A 24770-nucleotide genomic window follows, 5' to 3' on the forward strand; every position below is an offset into this window, starting at 1 on the left:
GAAACAATGCATGTTTAAATAATTGTTAAAAAAAAAAAAATCCTTTAGGATGACATCTCAAGGATGCAGTCCATGTTCTGGGGCAGGGCACTGCACCTGTCCCTTTTTTTGAGACCCAGCATGAAGTCTCTAGCAGGGTGCCTACTGCTGAATCCCTGCTACTTTATGACCAGATCTAGACCCAGGCATCTTCAAAAGACTGTCCAGAAATTCTCCAGAGCTAGGTGTCGGTAACAATAGCTAATTCAGACTGTGAGGAATGCCAGGAAGCGCATTCTTCCAAGTTTGATTCAAGGTGCCCTACGCATGATCTTCAGGAACCATCCTGAATGCCATCCAAACTCAACCCACTGCCCTACTTTCAGAGCAGAATTTGAGTATGTTGATATGAGTCATAACATTGTTGGTGGACAAAGAGAACTGAAGTCTGCAGGTGAGGCTGACAGACCCTGTCTGGGGAACATGTGCTAAACCAGTCCTAAAGGGACACATAGCAAGTTAGTCAGTACTGGCTCCGCAATCAGTATAAAGGAATAGTAAAAACTAAGTCTTCCAGTCTCTACTATTCTCCTTTCATACCTTCTCGTGGCCCGTAAGAGAAGTGGAAGGCAGTACTCCTGAATTGATTCAGGAAATAATAGAATAACAAAAAGTAGGTCTTTTACAAAGAGAGCAGCCACTCCTCTGCTGACTCCAGGCCTCCACTGGGTGTTTCAGGCAGCAGACTCTCAGCCCATTCACCACTCAATCCACTCTTTGTTCCAGCTTAATTTCCAAATTAATCTTCTGAGGAGTGGAGTAAAGTATCCTTTATAAAACTCCCAAATCACTTATGTCAAGTTTGTTAACAAGCTTTTTTTTGCAGATGTCTACATTAAACTAAATCAGCAATTCCCTTATATGGACATGCCACAACCACATTTATCTTCAGTCGTCAGAGACAGATTTGCTCATTCCATATTTGCTTCCCTTCCCTAAATCTGTTTATCTCCAGTTTCTCAGTAGTCCATTACTTACTTATGAGAAAGTCTGTATAACTCAGCAAATCTTGGCTAGGCATCACTCTCTGTAGGATATGTAATGGAAACTCTGTGCAAGTGTTGCCTTCTCATATGAGCTCTTCCAGCTAAAACTAAGAAGCTGGAAAAAAAGAAAATATCTCAAAAGGCAGGTGTATGAAATTCACCTGCCAAAGAACTCCTCCGGAGAAAAGCTTAAAAGTTCATTTTTTCTATCAATTTTTCTATTAATTTGTCTTTTTGTAAGAAGATATGAAGAAAAAGACCCCCACTTTTGTTGTCAGCTCTTGTAGGGATGTTTCTGTGGACTGTCACCATTTAAAAACTAGTATGTTCAACCAAACCCAAATATGTATTTTAAGGGAGGTTGAATTGACGCAGCCAGGATGTTAGTGGTGTCTAAAAGTCATTTTACCCTCACCCCAGAAAGAAACATGATGTATTTTTAGTGAATGTTTGTTTTTGTCTGGGGTTCCTTTTTCACAGAAAGTTCCAAGAGCTCTGTGTACCAGATACCTTGGCCACATAGTTTACAAGTTATTGGTACATCAGTTTGTCTCAGACTAGCTATTTAAGCTTCTGAAGAATTGCTTGTCTTTGGAGGGTATCTTCCTATAACACTTTCATTCAGAGAAATTAAATTTCATTTTCAGAGACATTTCCTCTGGCTTTTGTCACAGCCCTCTTTACTAGCACAATTTATAGCACAGGAGCACCAAGCCTGTCTCTTTCCATGACTTGCATCTCTCTAACATGAGGAAATCCAATTCAACAACTCTGAGATAGATCAGGAAGACCGACCTGATAAGGTCCCACCATGATCTGGTCTCTCACCACAACCACCAGTCCCAAAAAACGAACTAGTCAGTTGGCACAATGTAATAAGGTGGGATGAATCCCAATCCCGAACACTGCTGGCCAGTCCCAGCAGTGCCACTGCCCTTGTACTTTGTTTACAAAGTCTGTACTTCCTTTACAAACAAAAGCCTACATGTTAGCAAATATTATTATTGTTTAGCTTCTCCAGTAATTATTGGAAGACAGATAGTAATGGAATGGGTTTTGAGGATGCAAGGAAAATACTACTATGCTCCTTTCTGTGTGTAAGCTTAAAGTCTTAAAGTACATGCCAAACATCTATCTTTTTAGAAGTTTTATGTGAAGAGCAGAGATAAGTAAGCATTAATTGTACCCTATGAACTATGTAAATACTGAATACTTGCAAGGCTTACATGAGAAGTATTTGGAATAACCTTTTTATAAAAGCTACAAAGCAGTAAATCTGCTAATTCTTCCCCTTTATGGTATAAAAATCCAAAGCTCCAGCACATCAGTTTTAGCTCATGCATCGGCTCAAGCATATAAATCAATTTCCCTCTGATGTTCTTTCTGAGGTTATTTCTCAGCCATTGGTGTTTATCTTACACGTTGTGTGTCCCCTAGATAATTGAAAGGTGGACAGAAAGGTAGAATATTTTTTTCCTACTACTCTGGAAGTCTGCAAACAATAAAACAGGCAGGTCTTTCCACTGTCCAGCATCCTGGGATAACAGCTGAGTAGTCTTTTGTCACTAACGAAACAGTGATACTAATGAATAGTGATCAACAGCTGCATCCTGTATCCAAAACAATAAAGAGGCAGGGACCCAGCTATTATGATAGTCACGTAATAGTCGCTCAATCAGCTCTCACATCTAGATAATTTAATACATTTAACTGCATTTGGCCTCCTGCATTTCTTCTCCATCTTCTGACTGACTGCTCTCAGTGGATATAAATGGGAATGAACTGCAAGGCAGATTCTCTGCAATGAAAGCTTCTGAGCAGATCCAGTAACTACGACATTCTCCATCATGTGTCTCGGCTCTTTTTAGCCAGGCTGGCTTGCCCGTCTCTCTATAATGTTCCAACTAAAATTCACGTATCTTTTTCTTATGAGGAGCTGGAATAGGATTTTGGCAAAGAAAGCAAGGACAGCAGCATGAGGTTTGGATGTGCTGAAGAGGAGTGTCATGGCAGAAATGCTGTGCTGGAAAAAATTTCCTGTCCTCGTGGAATTTTTAGGACTTCAGAAACTCTCACATTCTGCACCAGGTCAGAGCCATCTTTCAGATGGGGACAGCAGTCAGACAGAAAGGCAACTAAACAAGTAGCAGGTTGGCTGTTAAGACACTCACTCAAGTTGTGCAAAATCCAGCATCAAACTTGTGCCTGCAAGCTGCTCAAACTACAGATTTTGTCAGCTCAGCTGGCCGTGGAGCAATATGGCTGTCAGCCAGGACTCAACGAGTTCCCGTTGTTTGTCAGCTCAGGAGAAGCCTGAAAAAAAAGTCATGGAGATTATATGTTGGCATCTAACCTTGTTCTGAAAATTGTTTGGCTGACAAGGTTGTGTTGGGACCCCACCAAAAGCAAATTCAGACTCTGCAAAATTATTTATTTTCAGTGAGCTGACTGATTCATACCAAAAAAAACCCCAGCTAAGTTCTATTAAGCTTTTTCTGACCAACTCTATCCATGCCCTTTTTTCCCTAACTAGTCAAAGGCTCTTTGTACAGACATTTTCTGGTTCAGCATGACATCTCCTGTCATTACATTTCAGAGAGGCTGTCTCTCGCACATTCTTGCAGATGCTGTGCGAAACAGTCAATAAAGTCAATACAGGAAGGAGGTATTGATGAGTTGCATTACAACTCCACCCTTGGAATAAAGGACTCCTCCACCCCCCCACCGCCTTTTCCTTCAGTCATCCGCACACATACTTCCCAACTTCACAAACACAGCTGGAAGTAAAGCAATCAGGGAACAGTTTTCCTATCCAAGTGTTCAGGAAGATGATTCACAAGCAGTGAAAGCAGAGCAGGAGCTAGGACTACTGAAATGGCAGCACGAGCAGTGCTCATACAAATCCTGGCAACACAGATACTTTTTATTTGAATAGCAGTAAACCCAGGTAAATTTCTGAAGTTCCTGGCCATGAGGACTTTCAGTGTTAATCTCCATGAAATATCCTTGAGCAGTGTCTCAATCAAACAGACCTTGCCTTACCTTTTGACAGTAAAAATGCATTTTTTTTGTCTTTCATTTAATCATTATTCATTGAGGCAAAGAACACAGATCCAACTGAGTCATTGAGGCAGTTCCCTGTTATCATGGGCAACTGTGTAATTCAGGCTGATTCATAGGTTGACCAAGCTCTTTCTTAAAAGTATTTTTGTTTATCCCTTGCAATTTCCATTGAGTAGCTGTTCCAGAAGCTTACTGGTGTGAATGTGTCTTCCGATTTCCAGCTGGAATCTACTGCTAGCAAATTTATATATCATTCTAATTACTTGGTGCCAACATTGTTCTACACCATAGATAGCTCTTTTTTCTTTCTCTGCTGTTGATCACTACTATTACTGCTAGCGATACAGCTAGAAAGGGTGGTTTATCTCCTCTCAGCTTCTGAGTTTTCTCTGCTGAACAAGACAAGCTTTCAAAATCTCTTATTTTTTGCGAAGAGATTAAAGTAGGTAAGAATATAGGGACTTAATTTTCCATACCATAGCAGGAGCCTTCCTTTGCTCCTGCTCCAAATTGAAATCACCTCTTTAGTAACTGGAATTACGATGTTCCCTTACAGTTTGAAGCCCCCTTCACATACTAAACAGCAGCAAAAATGTATCATCAATGTGCATTAGCCAGCCTTACATCAGCTCTACTCTGTCTCTGCCTACAACAACTACCTCTGGAGACCATGTGGACAACTCTTTGACAAGCTGCTTAGCAACTGACAACTAGCAGTCCAAGACGGGGAGGTGTCACCAGTGACAGTGACACCCTTTTTCACTTTGAAGCAAGCTTTTGATTAGGTAAGAGACTGCTGCAGCTCTGGGTGAACTCTGTACAGGCTTCAGGAAGACTTAAGACCACTTTCTTGGAAGTTTCACTGCCACAGATGGTCATTCCAGGCCTACAACACAATCCTTGTGCCATCTAGTTTGAGCTGGCCAAACCTATAAGTAGCTATATGTGAAACCACTCAGAATTAATATCCAAAGAAATTATGCAATTCTTTGTTTCCTCTCCTCTACTTGGCCATTAGGGCATCACTGCAGTTGTCACTCAGTCTAGCCAAGCCTATGTGGCTATAAAAACACCAATACACATGGAACACCTCATTTGTACTCAAAGTGATATGTAGAAGTTGAGAGCAGTTCACAAATGACACCGAGTAGTTAAAAAGCAGATGGATTATCAGAGACCAGGAGGAAATAATTGTTTTCTTCAGTTTAACCTCAAACCTCACTAAACAATCCAAGATGTCACACAGGAAAATCCCTAAGCATAAACAACACACACTGGTGTGTCATGTCCCATATATCATTATCCCATGCTATAGCTGTCCAGAACGCTGTGCAGCTTTGTTGGACAAGAAGTAGACTGTGGATTCAGTGATTCATAAAGCAGAAGCTTTAGCCAGAACATACAAAGCTTGTCAGTGCTGTTTTTCTCTGCAGATATTCTGCATTAATCACAGTATAGAAACATATCATAGAAAATAAATAGCAAATCAATTCCTATGAAGAAATATGATCTTTCTTACAGGGGGTTTCATAAAGCTCCTGAGATATTCCAGAAATCAGCTAGACAACTTCCCTTTTGACTTCATGTCATTCATCAGTTGTTTTTCCCCAGGACCCATTTTTTACAGCAATCAATCAGGAAATTTGTCAAGCAATATTACAGCAATGTGTCCATGGTTGTATTAGGTTGTTCATGACCGGAGAAGAGGGAGCTTTCCGTAACTGCACTAACAGCAGGTATCAATTTCTGCCTGCTACTTTGAAATATACTCTGCTTGTCTTTGTGCGAGATACAAAAATCTTTTATTCTATTTTTATTTCTATTCCTAGAAAGGTTTCACATTGCTTTTATGCACATCTTTTAACATTTGGTTTAAGTTTAATAACTAGAACATTTGGTAGTACCACTGACAACATTTCCGCTGGATTATTTTTCTTAAAACATTTTGCATGTGAGGAAGATACTGAAAGAAAGACTATATATAATTCTGTAACCCATACAGTTTTACAGTATTTCTCATACAATGATGTTTACTTAGAAGTTCTCACCCACAAGTCATTTCAGACCAAAAGAAAGTTTCTAAGGTTCTTTACACCAGTACATTAAATGACATCAGTACCTCAGAGAACAGTTATGATGACATACATGTTATCATAAAATGTTAAAGTCTTTTGTTATTGAAAATGCTTATTTCTGGACTTCTCATAGGTCTTCCTATTCCTTTGGCAGAAGCCATGTGATTTTGATGACTAAATTCATCACTTTTACACTAAGCTTTCTGAAAGTCCTGAGTTGCAGAAGCAGCATCATTTCTGGTCTGAGAAAGCACAGGTGGCAGTGATCAAAGTCCCAAAGGCTGAGCAGGGAGCTAGTTTACATACTGGTTTATTCCAAATTAATTATTTAGGGAGTATGGTTGGCACATGAACAGCTGGGCCAAATGCTAAGGGCCAAGTTGGAGAAAGGAATGGGGACTCCTTTCATTGCAAGTGGCAACAGCTGGAGAAGCCAAAGATCACATTGAGCCACAGCTGCTGGGGAGAAACATGATTGGCGCTGGGAAGAGAAACAGACACACAGTGGAGTAAGAGAAATGATAAGCAGAAACCATGGGAAAGGGAAGATGCTGGACAGCAGATACAGCCAGTGACACACTGCACAAAAACCAGAAACTGATGTGGTTGCTTCTCATACCCAATGTCGTGGGTCAACTACAAAGAGGGGTTGTAGTTGGCCAGTCCTTGTGCTCTCCACAGCCCACAGTCTCATAGGGAAACATTACCAGTTCTTTTTGAAACATGCCTCACTGCCATCTCCTTCTCTTTTCTCATTCCTCTGCTTTCCCACCAGACAGCATCCTGTTTGCTGTCACTCCATCTGACTGTGCCTTTAGGAACCAGGATTATTGGGAATTATTTGCTGCCAAACCACCAGAAGCATGTTTGATATGCCAAACAGAGCTGGAAAGTTGTGGGCAATGTTCATAAATAAAAATTTACTAAAACAAATATGAGATCATATCATGTGCATTTTCTAAGTTTATACAGCTAAACTGTTTCCAAAACTATGTACTACTCATAAGATTAAGTTGCATACCACATAAAATGTGATCTAACTCATAACTGAGGAAAGGAAATGAGGCAAGATTTCTCATTCTATGGAAAGAAGTAGAGTAAGCAACAGTTTGAACTCACCTTTCCCATGGCTCTGCAGTTAGGTTTTTAAAAATGCCAAGGAACAAGAACTTGAATATTCTATTGTGCCTTTGGCAAGTTATTCCATCTGTTAGGGAGGCAATCTGACTCAGTAATAACAGTCAAGCTGGACAGCAAACAAAACTCTGCAAGTTTGCCTTTCCTCAGAGAGCCTCTGGGAAGCCAGAGTCCTCTTCTCCCCAGCCACATTTCTCTCACGTGGAGTAAGGCCTGGAGATCTGCCCTTCCTTGCAGCCAGTCTTGGGAAGCACTTGCTCTCCTTCCAACTTCCAACCATTACAGGCAAAGCAGGCTGTGGCTGAGTTTCCTGGACAGTGGGCAGTTTGATTTATGTACCACACCAGTTGCCAGGTCTCCTTAATATACATTCAAAAGCAACTTGGGTCCTTGTCAAAAGACTTCTTCTACTTCATGTCTGGTCAATCTCAAACCCAAAGCTGCCCTAAGCCCTGACCCTGGCTGATAGCAAATCATGTTTCACCCACCACTTTTCATCTTTCTGAGGACACTCCTGTTCTTTGGTTTCTGCTCCAGGGACTGGGAAGTGTTCAAATTTCTTGATACTTCGGATTATGGGAAGGAAAGTCATTCCAGTAGTCTTCACTTCCCCCTCCCCAGGGGAAATGTGATGGCGCAAGGAAGTGCTACTTGATTAAGAGGACACTTCTGAACCTCCACTTGTGCCAAGACATCAGGTCCAGAGGCATGACAGATTTGCCTGCCTCCCTATTGACAGCTTTTCACCCAGGGGCAGGAACTCCTCACACTGCACAGAAATGGCACAGTTAGGATTGAAAAAAATCTATACTTATAAACACAGTTGCACATTTTGCATATGAAAAATCCTATCATCCTATGTACAAACATTGCAGGACCAGTGTGGGAGGTAATTTGAAAAAACAGCCTTTTCTATATCCATTAATACTATTTTCTTAAGGAAGAATGCCCAAGGTAGGAGTCAAGGGTATTCTGTGCCATTTAAATGTCTGCACTCAACTTTGAAGGTAGCCTTCGGTGAAGTACTGACAAAAAGCCAGCAATCTCTATAATAAACATTAAGAAAAACAATGTTTGTTTTATATGGTGACAGTCTCACAGGGCCAGGGCGTGGTGTTAGGGATACACAGTAGCACTTGCTACAAAAGATCAGTTAACCTTTTCCTTGCTCTGGCTGTAGGATTTTCTGGAGCAGGGTAGGCTGTGTTTCCCTTGCCTGCTCTCTTTCGTTATTGTTCTGCCTTGCTACAGAGACAAGACTAGCTATAGGTACTGCCAAAATTCTATATTTTCTTATGGGTTTGGTTCTAATACTCTAAAACTCAAAAAAACCCCAAGCATAAGAGAGAGAAACAGCCAGATCCTCCCAAGTTCATATTTTCAGTGGCTACAGGAGTGCTCAGTTTCTCAGCTTCAGTAGCGGTCTATGGAAAATCATGGTTTACAGAATTTACATTTTTAATTTTCACACATAAGGTGGCTTTGAGAACTGGGACTTGGCAACATCTGCTTTTACATTTTCGGGAAGTTATACCCACATCCCCTAGGAAATAGAAGAAGTTTGAAACTTTCAGAAACAGCGTTATTTCTTAGTTCTCAGGACAAAGCCGAGTGGTTATGAAAGGAGGAGTATGTTTTTAAATTAAATAATTGCCATATGCTGGTTTTACTATGTGTTGTTTTCTATTTGTTGTTACTTTTACTGTTTCTTTATTTTAACTTCTGAATTTCTCAGCATTTCTGAGTAAAAAAAAAAAATCAGTTTTATACATTCAGTCAACTGTTCTTTTGTCCTGCTTTTCTATAGTGAGGAACATGCCCCAAGTAGACTTCTTCACAGAATCACAGAATCACACAGAATCCTTTAGGTTGGAAAAGACCTTTAAGATCGTCAAGTCCAACCGTTAACCCAACACCACCATGCCCAGTAAACCATGTCCCAAAGTGCAACGTCTACAAGTTTTTTGAACACCTTCAGAGATGGTGACTCCACCACCTCCCTGGGCAGCCTGTTCCAATGCTACTTCACTCTCTCAGTAAAGAAATTTTTCCTAATATCCAGCCTAAACCTCCCCTGGCGCAACTTGAGGCCATTTCCTCTCATTCTATTGCTAGTTATGTGGGAGAAGAGACCAACACCCACCTCTCCACTGCCCCCTTTCAGGTAGTCGTAGAGAGCGGTAAGGTCTCCCCTCAGCCTCCTCTTCTCCAGACTGAACAACCCCAGTTCCCTCAGCTGCTCCTTGTAAGACTTGTGCTCCAGACCCTTCACCAGCTTCGTTGCCCTTCTCTGGATGTGCTCCAGCAACTCAGTATCACACACAGTTTCACTGCCTTCGAACTGCAAGATAGAACTTAATTCCTCTTCTGCTCTCCTCTACATACCAGAACTTTTGTATATTTGATAACTTTCATTAAGAATAAATATTCTTTGCTTTTGAAATGCAAACTAGGACAGCCAGTTGAGAACCTTGAAACGTAAGTGGATTAAATGTTCCAGGTCAATGTTATTGGAATAAAATAAATTTTTTAGGTTCTCAGAATGACTGTACTATAGCTTGTAGCTTTGGTGGCACATGAATTCTGTTTGAGGCAGCTGTTTATTTCCATCTGCATGCAAATTGCAGAAGTTACTCTATTTCCAATAGGAAACTCTATTTCAAATAGGAACTACTAGTTCTCCCAATCTCCGATGCAGGCAGTGGCTCGTGGAACTATAGGGAAGGGAAAGCAAGAAAACTTAGCCCACAGTTTTCCACCAAATGAGTCAGAAATCCAGATGTGTTATAAAGCAGTTGATGACTAGGCTCCCTGGTTGAACTTAGTTGTGATGCGGGAAAGAAAACTTCCCATGATTGTTCCTGTAAGTAGCAAAAAATGCAACAGGTTTAAAGAGGCCTGTGAAACCACAAGATCAACTAAGAGGTGGACATTACAGCCTCTGGGGAGGAGGAGAGGGAACACAGTGCTGCCAGAAGCAGTTTATAGCAGAGTTTATGTCACAGGGTGTGACAGAAGCTGTGTGATACTGCATAGAGAATTGGCACTGAGAAAGCTGGAGATTCTGCAACATGAGGAGAGTACTCAGGCGTCAGTGCCAAGGGAAGAATAAAGTGCTAAGAACCAAGTCCTTTACTCACAGAAAATTTTCAGTTAGTTATTCCTATGCAATCTCCATACTTTTATCTGTAAATGACCCACTACACTTTTGAACGCTAGATATGACAGCTGAACGAATAGTAGGGGAAATAAACACAACTATAGGAAAACCACTTTCATATTCGCTTTCTTAGAGTAACTGCAACTTCATACTCCATTACTACAAAAGTTTGTGTAAAACCCAAATATGTGATCAAGACCCTCTTGTGTTAGATGCTATACAAATACTGAACGAGAAATACAGGCTTTGTCAGCCTGATACTCAGGGATCTTTATGCAGAAGGGGCCAACTTTTATCAGCAGGGTGGGATGCTTTTGCAGGGGGACACTAGATATTTTGATAAAGAAGAATATTAAAGAATCCTGTGAAGGAGGAAAGCAAATCAATTTTGTTGCTATTTAAGTCTAGTACCTGCTGTGCGTGAGAGCATGGATGAAATTGATTTTCAGAAGTCTGGGCAAACCTCAAAGACATTATTTCATCATGCAGGTACCCAGAGATATACATAATTCAAACATGAGTGTAACTGTTCACAAAGGCATATCTACACCAGAAATTTGCTTTCATAATTGAACTAGAGTATTGGCCTGAAGCTTGTATTGCTGCCATGGTTGGTGATACAGGGGTTAATTCAAATTTAAGTATATCAAGTCACAACACTATCACATCAGTCAAGCTAGTTCTACTTTAAATTGCTAATGTAGACATACCAAATATTACACTCTTAAGAAACTGTTTATTTCTTCTTACCTCTGAAATTAATTTTATTATTCTAAACTAGTTAATTTACATGCTTAAACTGTTAGGTGTTATGTGGATTCATTGACTAAGTTAGGGTATGATTTACTATGCAGTCAAAAATAATTGTATTCTTAATTGAGGCGGTTTAGCAGAAGTCCCTGGGTTAGATGGGCAGACTTACATGCCACAGTGTTGCAGGGTGAAATACAATTCCATGTTCAAGGAGATAGTAGAAGGACCCCAGAATTGTTAAACCATTACACTATGAAACATGTTCCTTTTGCAGGTTTTTTCAAACCACTACTAATAAAATATTGCCTATTTTGAAAGCCTGGCTCAGCAATGATGATTTAATTTACTTTAGGTAATTTTTATTCAGTTGGCACAAAACACTTGACTGAAGAACATGAATTTGAAAAAAGAAATGTGTTTTCCTATAGAAGAGCTGTAGTCATGTTTCCTACATACTTCAGCAAGGAAAAAAGTTAAATCACTTAAATTTGCTTTCTTCCAAGCACTGACAGATTTTTAACAGGTACTCAGTTAATTTCAGTCTCAAATATTGGCAAAAATGTCTTTAGCTGTAAGATCTCAGAGATGGGTTCCTTTCTTTCCTGGTAAAAGTCAAGCCCAGTCAGGAGCTCCACATCCCGAACACGTGCAGAATGAGCCTGAACTCTTTCTTCAACCCATTCAGAAGGTGACTTATTTTCCTGCCAAAACAAACAAGAACAACATTCAAACACATAAAAGGCACTCTGTTGTTTGGTGGTGGTGTTAGACAATAACCAGTGTTTGAACTGGTTTGATAGACTAAAGGCCTCCAGTTGCTATAAGTTCTTTCAGGTTTTCCTAGACAGCTTTGCAGCCTTGCATTTAGGGATCTCATTTAAACAGATTCAAATGGATGTCCCCTCTTCCCACCTGCTCATGTCCAAAGTAACAGAGAAGCAAAATTATGCTGAAATAGCAAGTATGATTTTTAACTACAAAGTACAGTTGAGTCATGTTTTAAACATACAAGTAAGGATAGTTTTAGTTACAGTACAGATTAGCTTCAGTGCTCAGGCTAGCCAAACAACAGGCACTTGACAACCTGAACAAAGTCCTTACAGCAGCTCAGTCTTGATTGGTGGAAAGCAATAATAATTGCTAGATAGACAGGGAAAACAATGGAAATGTAAGCACTAATCAATTGAAAATGATGTTGTTGAATTCTTTTACTACAAAGTTGTTCTGCAAACAGATGGTAATTTGCTTTTCCATTACCAATATCTGCTGCTGACACAAACAGTTCACTAAATTTATATCACTGCAAGACACAATGAATATAAAATGCAATGATATTTGGGGTTTGTTGCTAAACTTCAGAAATAATAGATGTTAATTTCTGAAGTATAAAGACTAATTAACTAAAATTATTTATTTTGTATATTTAGTCAACCAAAAAGATCACTGGGCAGTTGTGGATTATCCATGCCACAAATATGGAGACACTCAAGTTGTTTCTAAGCAGTGCAAGCTTGCACCTGTCTGGAGTTACGAGTTCAAAGTTATAAATAAACTAAATAAACACAACTGTATTGCTTTGAGGGCCAGTTCAAGTCTGTGCAGCTATACTTGTTCGTGGGGAGACTCTGTAATACACACACTAAGCTAAGGAACCTTTTGCATTCCAGAGTTTATGGAACAAATGATCAGCTGGCTCAACAATACACATTATATTTAGCTAATTTATTTTGTTTGCTACAAAACATGAGATTTACACTCTTAGTGGTAAGCATAGATTTTATTTAACTCAAGTATGAATTTCAACTGCAGAACCGTCCATCTAAATGCCTAGTGTCTAATTTCTGATAAAGGTGGAACAAAGAGTTGAAGGAATTATTCTAGCTGCACTGAAAGGAGTAACACTCAAAGTCCTCTGATAGCTCTGGAGTAAGCTTTATGGAAGGCTGCAGGATGAACTATCTCATCACCCTGCTGGCTGTGCTGCTCTTCTCAGCCCTTCCCAGGTGACAGCATTTCTGAGTTCTCTTATCAAACCCTCCTTTCTTCTTCTTTCTTACTTCCTATCAGCTCAATAGTTTCCAGCTACCTCTCCTGGAGCTTCTTGCTCTCCTAGTCATCACTTTAGCTCTCAACTCACTCTCAGCTCATGGAGAATGAATTAATTAAACGCTTAGACTTCTAAAGATTCTCCAGATGACTGGATCCCACCAGGAATCAGTTCACAAAGCTCATTGGCACACAGGAGCATAGAACTATACTTACAGCACAGCTTTCAGTGTTGTCAGGTCGATGAGGAATGATAAAAGACAAAGCATCCAAGGAGCCTGAACAGTTCAGTGGAGTATAGGACTTGTTCTTGCAGCTAGTCAGAACCATGAAGTAATGGGTTGGGACAGGGATTTCTGTATTGTTTACATGCCTACAAAACATTAATTAAGGGATTTAACTAGATAGCAAGTATTAAAACCACTGATGCTGTTAGTAATTTATAGAACTTATCTCAGCATAGATCTTTCACTACTATATGACTTTATTTTATAATTGAATTAAATACCTGACGGGATAGACAGCCTCACTATCTGTTTCATGAACAGTCAAACATGCATGGATTACTCCTTTTGCTACAAGCAGTCCCACTGAAACAAACAGGATTGCTTACATGGTCAACACTTTATTTTGCCAAAGCCAGAGAACTCTACATCTGGAAGAGACAGGATAGAGCCTTTATTTGCCCTTCATTACGTTAAGAATTTTAACCACATGAAACTGAATTGGAGAAGAGTGACGAGAAAATTAGCTTCTGGTTTCTTGCCAGTGAAAAATGCCAGAATGATGACTCGTGGCTATGTGTTACAGAAACCAGTTTAGGATACCTGATTCAAAATGTCTTTGCCTCCCTTTTCTGGCTACTCCATGTACATGGTCACTTTTGTGTATAACTTATGAGGTGCTGAAAGCTTCCCATATTTGCTGTACATCTTCAGTATTCAACAAAACACTATCACTGAAATCATTATACTGCTTCATATAACTGACTAACCATTCTGAATAAAACATGCTTATTCCAAACTGTAGACAACATTATGTGGTCAACTGGGTATTCCAGCATTCTGCTTGGAAGGAAGTTCTAGTCTCTCCTTCCTTCCACCCTCCTACTTCGTGGCAGAGCTGATTTTCCCATTCTCAAACCATTTTTGACAGATGTGGTATTAAGTCTAGCCTTGAAGAAAACATTTCCAGTGACAGATTCAGCTGTGCATATTTCCCAGCACTTTTCTACTACATAAGTGTTCTTACTGTCACAAGGCATTTTCCCTATATTTGGAACAATCAAAGTTGTTCGTTCTTACTCTGTTTTTCCCTCCTTCTGTCCTCATTCACTAACATAAATAATTGGTCTTTATGTTTTATATTTCTCTTTTACAGCTTTTTTTTTTATGTAAGTCTTCTCTTATTCCTGTTTCTACACACAGATGAATTTTTAAGTGTATTTTGTTATGCTACCAGAGCTCACTAAAATGTACCTAGAACTTGTCAGACCTTCAGGTGACCTGTGTAAGCCATAGCTATGCAAAGGTACCACTCAGGAACATTACATTTACATTCCCAATTACATGATTTAGTGAAGGCAAACACAGAAATCTGATCTTTGATAAAACACATCAGTTTGAGACAACAGGGAGAAACAACAAAACAGATGAATGAGCAAAACATGAAATTGAGAAAATTATGCTTAAGCACATCTTCTGCATATTTAGATGTCATATATTCTCACAGTATTTCTGTTGCAGAGGCCCAAAAACCTAGGCATAAGCTTGGGAAACAAATTACTGCTTTGTGTCTGTGCATGTGTACATAGGTACACATGTAACTGCAAAGCTGTTTTCTCTTTACTGGAACTTAAACTTCTACAGTACTGTATCTGTTTGCAAGAGTATTGGCTGTTGTATGAGTAACAGTGGATGTAGTATTATAAAAGGACTACTCCATTCTCTGTGATACTTATTTCTTGTTCTTTTTGAATAGAAGTTTGTTTGTGTGGAAATACTGTGAGAAATAACCTGGAGTTTGATTTCTAGCTTTTCCATGTACTTACTGCTTAATTTCATCAAGAGTATCAAAATGGCCATCATAATTGTAATCAAACACTGGTCCACTGATAACATTTACTCCATTCCTTTCTCTAGCATACTCCTGAAGAAGCACATTATGGAAATAGTCCCATATGTCTGTCATTAAAAGACAATATAAGCATATTTAACATAAATTTGAAGTTATTTCACCACTAAAGAAAAAGAACGTATTTCCTTTTTCGCTATAGAGGAATAATAAAAAGTTCCAAACTAAACTGCCTGTAAAATCAACTCTGTTTCACAAAATCTGGATTTCATGAGAAGGGACATACTCTCAGTCACCACTGAAAGAGGCATGGTAAATGTTATCACAGCTCTGCAAGGTCCATTGCGCTACTGGAGATAATGAATGCGAGCTGAAGCTGAAGGTACAGTTCTAGAGAGGAGAGGTCATTCATTTCTGGCCTATCTGCTAGCACCTGCTACTGTGCCAATTAGTAGGAACTGAGATAATGGCTTTGTGAGAGGAAGATTTACCACCTGAGAGTTAGTCTAACCCTATAGAACTCATGTCAAATATCACTAGGCAATTTGGCTTATTTCACAGATGTTATTTGAGAAAATACAATTTATAAGATATAAGCTAGTAAGACTATTTGAATATTTACAGCTATCATGCCAAAAAACCCTGATGGGTTTGGGGGGTTGAGGGCATCCCCTCTTGATTTACCTCTTGCTTATGGTCTAGAGTAACTTCTTGTAAGTTTGAATGTCTTTTAGAGTTTTCCTTGGAAAACTGGATTTTTCATAATGTCTTTGATTTACTTGGAAGATTAAAGCCACTTAGGTTTTCTGGATCTCTGTTTTTTATATGACATGAGTAAATGAATAAATGAGGTATGAATGCATTAGAAAGGTAGTTACATCACTGCTTTTCCTCCAGCTTTCTCCTTACACAATTCCTCTTTCTATCCTTTATCTAAGAAAATGAGCCTAGGCCTAAGAGTAAAACAGGACAATACGCAGTTGTAGAAAATTTCCTATCAGTGATTACGAACAAATGTGAGTCTGGCTGGATGGAAAGAGTTAATATAGCTTACTGCACTTGTATAATAGAAACATCTGCCTGAAGTAAATATTCCAAGATTAATATTGTCTGGTTTGAGTAGCTGCTTGATGAAACAGGCACCATATCAGGACATTGTTTACAACCTTTGTCCTGTCTTCTCTTGAGACCTTGCAAAAGGAAAGAAAAAGTGCCATTTTCATTCACCTTGAGCATTTCCCCAAGGGGATATTTTCATGAGAGTTTCATAGTTAGCATTGCATGTTAGGACAGCACACAGGAGATGAAGAGAAAATTCAAAAGTGAACAGGTACACCTAAGCAGAGATCAGACAGGACTATATACAGAAAAAAATTCAACTTACATAAGTGCGTTTTAAAATTCCACATATCTAATTTTAAAAAGTTATAAATATATTTGCACAAGATCTGGATATACTGCAGTCCATGCATTAATGTTTTTAAGTCCTTGTCATAGCTTTATCAAATCCAGAATCATAATTACAGAAAATTAATCAAAATTAATCAAAACTTTGCAACCTACCTCTGAAAGCTCTATACATGGGAACAATATTGCTGGTGAGTAATGCATCATACTGTTCAAGAGCAGATGAATTGAAGTCTATATAAAAGAACAAAGTATAAATTAATAAAATACTATACAAAGACAAATTTGATTCACATGTCACTATAAGTTGCAGGTATATGTAATCCAATTACATTTTACGTTTGAGCATGAGTGTGTGATCCTACTGCAAACATATTTCCAAATTTATTTGTACAATATGTTCAATGAAGTAATTATCAAATTTGACAATAGGAAATGAATATTCATACAAAGGATGAGGAACAGCCCTTCACTCCAACCCTTTACATCTTTCCAACCAGTTTTCATCACATTCAAGTTGATCAATTTTTTTAAGAAAAACTTAAATGTTCTAAACTGAAAATATTTAGATACAAGTCTTGCTTTTGGTCAGTCTTCAAACACTGGAAACCTTTTTCTGCCCAACATGCTGATCCATAGAAGTTTGTTTTGGTGTTTGGGTATATGTTTAAACATAAACCCACATCCAGCTGATTAAGACTTTCTAAGCTCTAGCTATAAAAATAACCATGCTCACTGGGAGGATAGAGGAAACTGCGGGTGAAGGTCAGCCCTTCTGGGTAGTTGGAACAATTTTGGCTCCGAGCAACAGGGATTCTAACATCAGCCCGCAGACAGTCTGAAACAGTGGGAGGAAGAGGAGATGTGTTTTCCTGTGAAAAGGGGAAAAAAAAAAGTATTACACCCACGGCTGTGGCTAACCCAATGCTTTGTATGGTTTTAACTTTCTAGAACGGACTTCATTGAATCTCCTCCTATTTTCATAGTGAATCAGGTCAATGCAAGAAATGGAGACTGATGTTTTCTGCCTAGTGTTTTTCCTCTACTTCTGTTTTTAGGTAATTCAGGGAAATCCTTATGCAGCATGTAAAATTGTAATAGCAAAATAAGGTTATACCTTAGGCAAAAACAGGTGACAAGTTTGGCTCATTCGTCACTTTTACATATTTCTGGAAACACAAACTTGATGTCACATCCTCCTGGAAAGCAGCTAGTATATAAAGATGACACTATCACCTCATCTTAGCATCTGAGGATGCTATCTCCATAATAAGAGTCTGTGTTGCTGAAGAGTTAAAGCTAAATAAATGCATAGTAAATTCAGTACATTTTACTGGCTAGCTTCACTAACTTTTACCGAGACACATTAACATGCACACTAGCTAAGATCTGGCCAAAAGTGATTCTGGTGAGTAAAATTGTTCCTATAACCTTTACTTTTTTTTTTTTTTAATAATCTGTATCGTAATTTTACGATAGCATTAACTAAAACATCCGAATATGCTTTTCTCTGTTTAACTGCATTTTGTTTTTCATACTTATTTACATGTAATTTATTTTCATTTGGTAAGAATGGAACATATTTATTTGCTTTATACCTTTACAAACAGTAAACATCTAAATTGATTTTCAGTACATTGTTTATTTTGATCGGTTAAAACTGAGTAGAAATAAAGAACTGGAATGTTCCTCTTGTGCCACTTTGCACTTTCTTTACTTACATTTATGAGAATTCCTGTAGATGCCCATGTTATGGTCAGGTTATATATTAATGGAAAATATATACACCACGTGGAATGAAATACAAAAGACAAAAGACACAAAAGACTGCCTTTGCCACCTGAACAGATAAGCTGTCATTGTCAAGCAAATGTGAATCCCAATACAAAATTGACATCCAATTCATTTCAGCAATTTGTTGTTTCTAGTGTCCAAATTAATAAGGCAAGGTTAATGGATCAGGGTCACTGAAGAAAACAATATTTTAAACTTAATAACTGAGCTGTGATATTCAACAATGGCTTCAACTTCTGTATGGTCTCTGAGAGGAAACCTGAATCAAAGTAACAAAGGTCTGAGTAAACATTCCAAGGACTGTCCTGAAGAGAACTTCATTCTTCTCACTAAATACAGCGGTCACACCTAATGTTATCCAAATACAGCAGGGAATCTACTTTTGACTTATATCATGAATCTGGGTTATTAATAGCATTCGCATTTTCTCCAACTTGAAGCAATGAGGACACCACTCAGCTTTCTTCTCATTATTTCACATTTTTTGAAGCTAACTATATGAGCTATGAGCTCTAATCCAAGTGCCAAGGTAGGAGTATAGTGGTTTAGAGCTGCCTGTCTGTCACATATGTATACATCATATAACCTGTATTTTCACAAACACTCCCATACATTTAGGAGATGAAGGCTGCTCATGGCTATTTCCATTGGAAATCACAGGAGAAAATTCTCCAACTGAAGAAATGAGAGTTTATGATGAACCTATGAACTCTCAAAATACTGAAAAAGCAACCACTCAAGAACATTTCAGCTTGTTTTTTCAAGGATCTACAAGTCAGCAAGTAAGCAATATCAAAAGCTGTTGAGAGATGAGAATGGATGTCTGCATCACCTTTTAGTACAATCAGATCGACAGTTAATGCAACACGAGATTGCATTGTATTGCTAATGCTCTGTGAACTAATACACTTACTCTGCTACAACTTCTCTTAATTTCTTTTCCTCAAAATATAGGAATAATCTATTTTTAAACAGATCGTCTGTGTATAAGAATAGAACGATTCTCAAAAAAGCTGTTGAAAGTGCTCATTTATTAAGAAATGAGATCTTGACAGTGATAGCCACCACCTCAAAACTTCAGAAACAGAAAAAAACATTCACCACCAATTCAACAGCTTTACCCCTTTGGCTCTTTGTCTTTCAGGTCAAAGAACCATAAAGACTTCTCAAGAAAACAGTTACAACTAAAAAATGGCTTTGCCTATCACATCATACATTACCTTTTCTGATGCAGATTATTGACTTTTGACTAGCTAGTAATTACTGTTGAGAAGCATGAGTTATTTGCATTACATGATAGACTTCAAGCATCTGCTATGCTCTGTCATGTCAACTTCAGCCACCTCCAGGAATCTTTTTTCAGTAATCAAGAAGAAAAAATACTAAACAACAAAAAAAACCCCTCCCACCCATAATCCCCACTGCACTGAGCTTTAGTTCCAAAAAATCCCAGTGTTTATACAAGTCTCATTGCTGTTTTCATCCCATTGCAGGATAGATTAGATGATTGTTATACTTTTCACTATATTTTTATAGTAAACTTCAGTGTTTCTACATAGCAAAGCTATTTGAATTCCACAAGTGTCTGCAGGCAGGTGGAGGGACTATCTTTTTGAAAGAAAATCTGCCTTCCTCTCTGGCAGATGAGTAGAAAACCTCAAGAAAATAAATGCCCTTCAATCTTAAATCTTCCTTTGACTGAGAATACTAAGTAACTAAAACTCTATCTGACATCATTTAAGATCTGTAACTAAATATTATTCATAATATCCCTGATTCTGGTATTACATGCAGGTGCATTAATACTGTGCAGGCTTGATCAGCCAGCCCAGTTTCAAAACTTCCAAATCACACAAAACCAGCAAAACTCCAGCCTGCATCATCTATTTTACTGTTTAAGCCCTTCGTTATAGCTACCTAATATCAAGAAATGCCCCACCTTACAAATTGTGTAAATCACTCCACATAAATAACCTAGGATGCAATAATACTTCTGTAGTAATTGCAATTTTCTGTCATTCCCAAGTATTGTAGCCAAAGCTTACAGTCAAAGGCATTAGCTCTATCCCTCTGTCCTTCCACTGCTGTTACAACTTATAAATCTTTTTTCTCTTGATTAGTACATGTTGTAATAAAAAACATGATGTTAGCTTTGTGTGTAAGGTAAGTCAGTGAGTGAGCTCTTACACTTACAACCTTTCACTGTTGTGTCTCTGAGAGTATTACAGAGGAGATTTATTCCTTCCTATTCTTTCTATAGAAAATATACATCATTATATGAGCCTACTGTGACATATACTCTCCAATACTTCAGCCTCAATCATTTGCTGCTTCCCACAGTGTTGCATAAACCACTATAAGAAACTCTCACAAATATGTATTTCTGCTGATTTAGATGTTATACTGGACAAGAACTTTCTTCATACACTTCTTTTGCAACTGAGAATTTGGTTTTCAACAAAGGAATACGTCTGAAAAGTTATTTGCTTTTTTTGAGCTTTTTGCTGCTGGTGCTAAAATATTAAAAAGATCCCAGCTGTGGTGGGACTTTTTAATCTTTTCAAAGCAAAATCACAAAAAAATCTGCCCACAATTAACTGGTTTTCATTAGGGTAATGCACTTTCATAGTAAGCCATAAGAGCAGATCTTCAAATATGATGAAGTAAAAATCATCTTTGTTGAAATGGACTGTTTCACTAGACTTCTTAGGGTTGGATTTATGATACTTCACCCAGATTGTGAAAAATCAGTAGAAAGGATGGGGTAAAACTTTCTGAAATACTAACGTTCTAGCAGCATATATTTGATTAAAATAATCTCCCCGTATTTGTACTGATAAAATAAGAAATCATGTAGACATCAATAACAGTTCTCTTCAGACAGAAAAATCAGTGTAAAAGTTATTTCCTCAGGGCAACTTAGAAAAAGGGTCAACTTATAGGGGGAATTAAGTCCATGAATGTCCACTAGTTTACTGACCCTGAAAACTCAAACATTTATTCCAGACCCACATACCCTTGAACTCTCAGAGGTTCATTCAGCTATAATTACATTTTTCAGAAATTATATAATGTAAGAGAGAGAAAATCAACAGAACATACAGAAATATGCATTAGTACAAACTGTCTTGCAGAGTTCTACAAAGGTTTGTTAATAGGAAAAAGATGATGATATACATAGGAAAGCTTAAAAGCTTCTGATTTTGGAAATCACATCCTGCTTTTCCTCAGGAATTGACAGGCAAGTTGGAGCACTGTCTTGACAGCTTATCCCTTTTACAGGGATAAGAACAGGCATAATGGGACCAGCTTACCAGCAGCTCTATTCTTTTACGTCTTTGTGTCCCTAACAAATGGCCATTCCCACTTTTTCAAACAATATTTTAAGACAGTTGAAACTTAAAAGGTATCAAAGACACTTTTTCTTTTTCAGACATAAGGGCCTTAGTCACATGATATCTACCACTCCTTAACCAGGAATCCCGATGAATGAATGACATTTTCAATCCATTATATTACATATTTAAGTATAGTACAGATATTTGATAACTTACAGGCTTATTCACAGTGTATGCAGTCCACAGTGGCATCCAGATATCATAGCTGTATCCACTCACGTACTGATGATGCGAAAGGAGGCAGTAGACATTTTTCTTCTGAAGAACTTTGGGTCTCCCGTATGGCAAATGATATGAGTTTGCCTTCTTTACTAGAATTTAAACAATAGTTATTGATTCATTCTTCTATAACATTTTGGATGGCACGAAGGTTTAAGAGAGCAGAGAAAAACGTAAATCAAAACATTAAGAAATACAAATAAAACCAACAGTAAACATGGGCATGTGTTTCTTTAAGCTCTTAGCTTCTGAGTGGAATAAAAAAATGTAGAAAATAGTTTTCATGTTATATTTAATATACGGAAGTCAATGCAATACATCAGACTTTCAAATTCTTGTTTCTTTGCAATTGCATACCAATATAAATCTCTTGAACTTGTTTTGCCAGTGGAGTGAAATTTACATCTCATTTGGCTAGGAAGCATTACAATGCTTCCTAAAATTTCCAGAAACCCCATAAAATCAGACAGAAATATCTACGGGAATTTTTGATAAGAGAAAGGCAAAATTATGGTTACAAGGTGGGGAACAAGAGTTATGATATATAGCCTGGAAGCGCTGAGACTTTCTCCAAGAGACCACTGAAACCTGTATGGTTTTTTTTCAAGATTTTAATGGGATTCAGATCCGGTTCCCATGCATACATGTTGTTATAACAGTATCAATTAGCATTTTTTAAAGAAAAGCAAAGAAAAAAGAAAAAAAATTATGCTTCTGACTTGGCTTTCCTACTTCACTTTAAATTGTAATTAACATTGCAAAAATTCCCACTGAAACCATTAATATAAAATCTAAACCAGGCATAGATTTAAAAATATTGCTGTCCTTTTCATTTCTTGCTACTTACTTTCTTCTGTGGTGAGATTTAACCTCTCATTTAGTATTGAAACATTTGATATCTGTAAAATAGAACAGAATAATTCAGAATGAATCCATAGTTTAGAAAAAACAAAGAAAAGAGAGTACACTTGACAAGGATTATTAAAATATCCCAGAAGCCCCTATTTACATGCATGCATGTGCATCCCAGTTCATCTATGGGAGTCAGATGGGAAACTGGACATGAAGAAGGAGATGAGTCTTCTTTTGCATGTGAAGGATTGTAAAAAGGTTTTTTTAAGAGGTGATTCAAGCTGCCATGTGTTCCATTGTTTGGTGCTGGTGTAATATGCAGCAAATCTGTTGAAACATTTGAAATTTTTAAACATATTTTTAAGCTATTTTAAGACTAAAATGGCATTTTTAAAAGTCATTATCTTTCCAATTCTATGCATTTCCTATGCATGCATTCTAAATATAGAAGAAATAGCTTATTCAGTTACCTAAACTACTGTGGTAACTCACACCATCAACTTGCAATTTCCTCGGTATGAAGGTTCATTGCTATCTTCCACTGCATCAAGATTTGGTAATTATGTATTTGAGTACAGTTGATACAGTTTTATACATTGCCATAACATTCATAAGATGAGATGATTTAATGCAGAGTACAAATGTGATTGCAAATGCATCACATTGTGAAGCATACTAGTCTACTGCATTTTTGTGTGATGCCTTAATCCATATTTTCTGAGGCACATACTACCTAACTGCTCACTGCCAGGACTGTCGTGGTCCATCTTACGTTGTGAGCAAGAGCAGTAACCCCCTACAAGATTCTTATCCCAAAATTATTCCACTGGCACCATTTCAACAGCAAGCCCACATGGCAGGAGAGCTTCTCTCCTATTCTTTAGTGGACTCCTGCAATCAGAAACAACCTTCAAAGCAGAACAATTTCTGGCAGTTAATTTTTAGCACTGTACAGAAGGTAAAAGAGCATGGCTTCAGTGTTTTGTGTGAAAAACCTAGCTTCTGAATGAATTAACTGAATTTTTATCTACTCTTCTTCTAGCTCTTACAACACTGGTATTTGAAAACACTGTTGGTTTATCATCTAAAATACTGGATTGTTTGTACTCACCACACATAAGGTTGTAAACCTCGATGTTTTCAAAAGCATCCACTTCTGTTTTCTCTTTAAAGCTTGGGCCATATGCTAAGAATATAGCCTAGATTGTAATAAAACAAAATTTGTTATCTAAATGAATCCAAATTCAAACCCAATTCAGTTGCATTTTATGGAAACAGGGACACTGGAACAAAATACAGTCTTTTCACAGTCATGAAAGTTAAAATACAGGATTGTTTTGGTAAAGAAGGCAAATTTTGCCCATTGCATATAATTTGAAGAAAAGTGCAAAACATTAATTCATTTCTCAGGATACTTTAAACTATATAATGAATCGAGGGGTTGTTCTTTAATATTTTGATGCATACTTATGAAAATTGTACCAATGTACATTGCACCAATGGTACAATGTAGTGCTGGGCGGACCTTGGTGGGATCTGAAAGCATTGTAGCAGAACACTGATACTCCTTACAGTCTCATGTTAGTTTCTACTATTTTATAAGCCTCCTGAGCTGCCTGCTGTAAGACGCAGGAAACATGACTAAACAGGAAAATTATCTGTTCTAAAATAATATTCTTGAGTTGCCATAATAGAAAATGAATTTAAAATTTATTTTAAAAAGACAATATTAAGACATTTTGCTCCTTTATAAAGACAGTCATTGTGT

At 37.8% G+C, this 24770-nt stretch overlaps 1 protein-coding gene across 1 annotated transcript in view; it reads right to left on the bottom strand.

Moving 5' to 3' along the window:
- Window positions 1-11740: 11740 nt before the first annotated feature.
- ENPP3 (ectonucleotide pyrophosphatase/phosphodiesterase 3) overlaps window positions 11741-24770 on the bottom strand; it is a 42572-nt gene continuing 29542 nt past the window's right edge. Inside the window, exons 17-25 of the mRNA XM_059835482.1 lie at window positions 24114-24201; window positions 23160-23329; window positions 22998-23049; window positions 22088-22242; window positions 17476-17611; window positions 16896-16973; window positions 15310-15442; window positions 13476-13632; window positions 11741-11914 (exon numbers count right to left, since the gene is read on the bottom strand). Coding sequence (XP_059691465.1) covers window positions 11741-11914; window positions 13476-13632; window positions 15310-15442; window positions 16896-16973; window positions 17476-17611; window positions 22088-22242; window positions 22998-23049; window positions 23160-23329; window positions 24114-24201 — 1143 coding nt within the window. The remainder of the gene's footprint in view (window positions 11915-13475; window positions 13633-15309; window positions 15443-16895; window positions 16974-17475; window positions 17612-22087; window positions 22243-22997; window positions 23050-23159; window positions 23330-24113; window positions 24202-24770) is intronic.

The sequence above is a fragment of the Gavia stellata genome, chromosome 2 (assembly GCF_030936135.1).
Source record: "Gavia stellata isolate bGavSte3 chromosome 2, bGavSte3.hap2, whole genome shotgun sequence".
In the NCBI taxonomy this organism is placed as follows: Eukaryota; Metazoa; Chordata; class Aves; order Gaviiformes; family Gaviidae; genus Gavia; species Gavia stellata.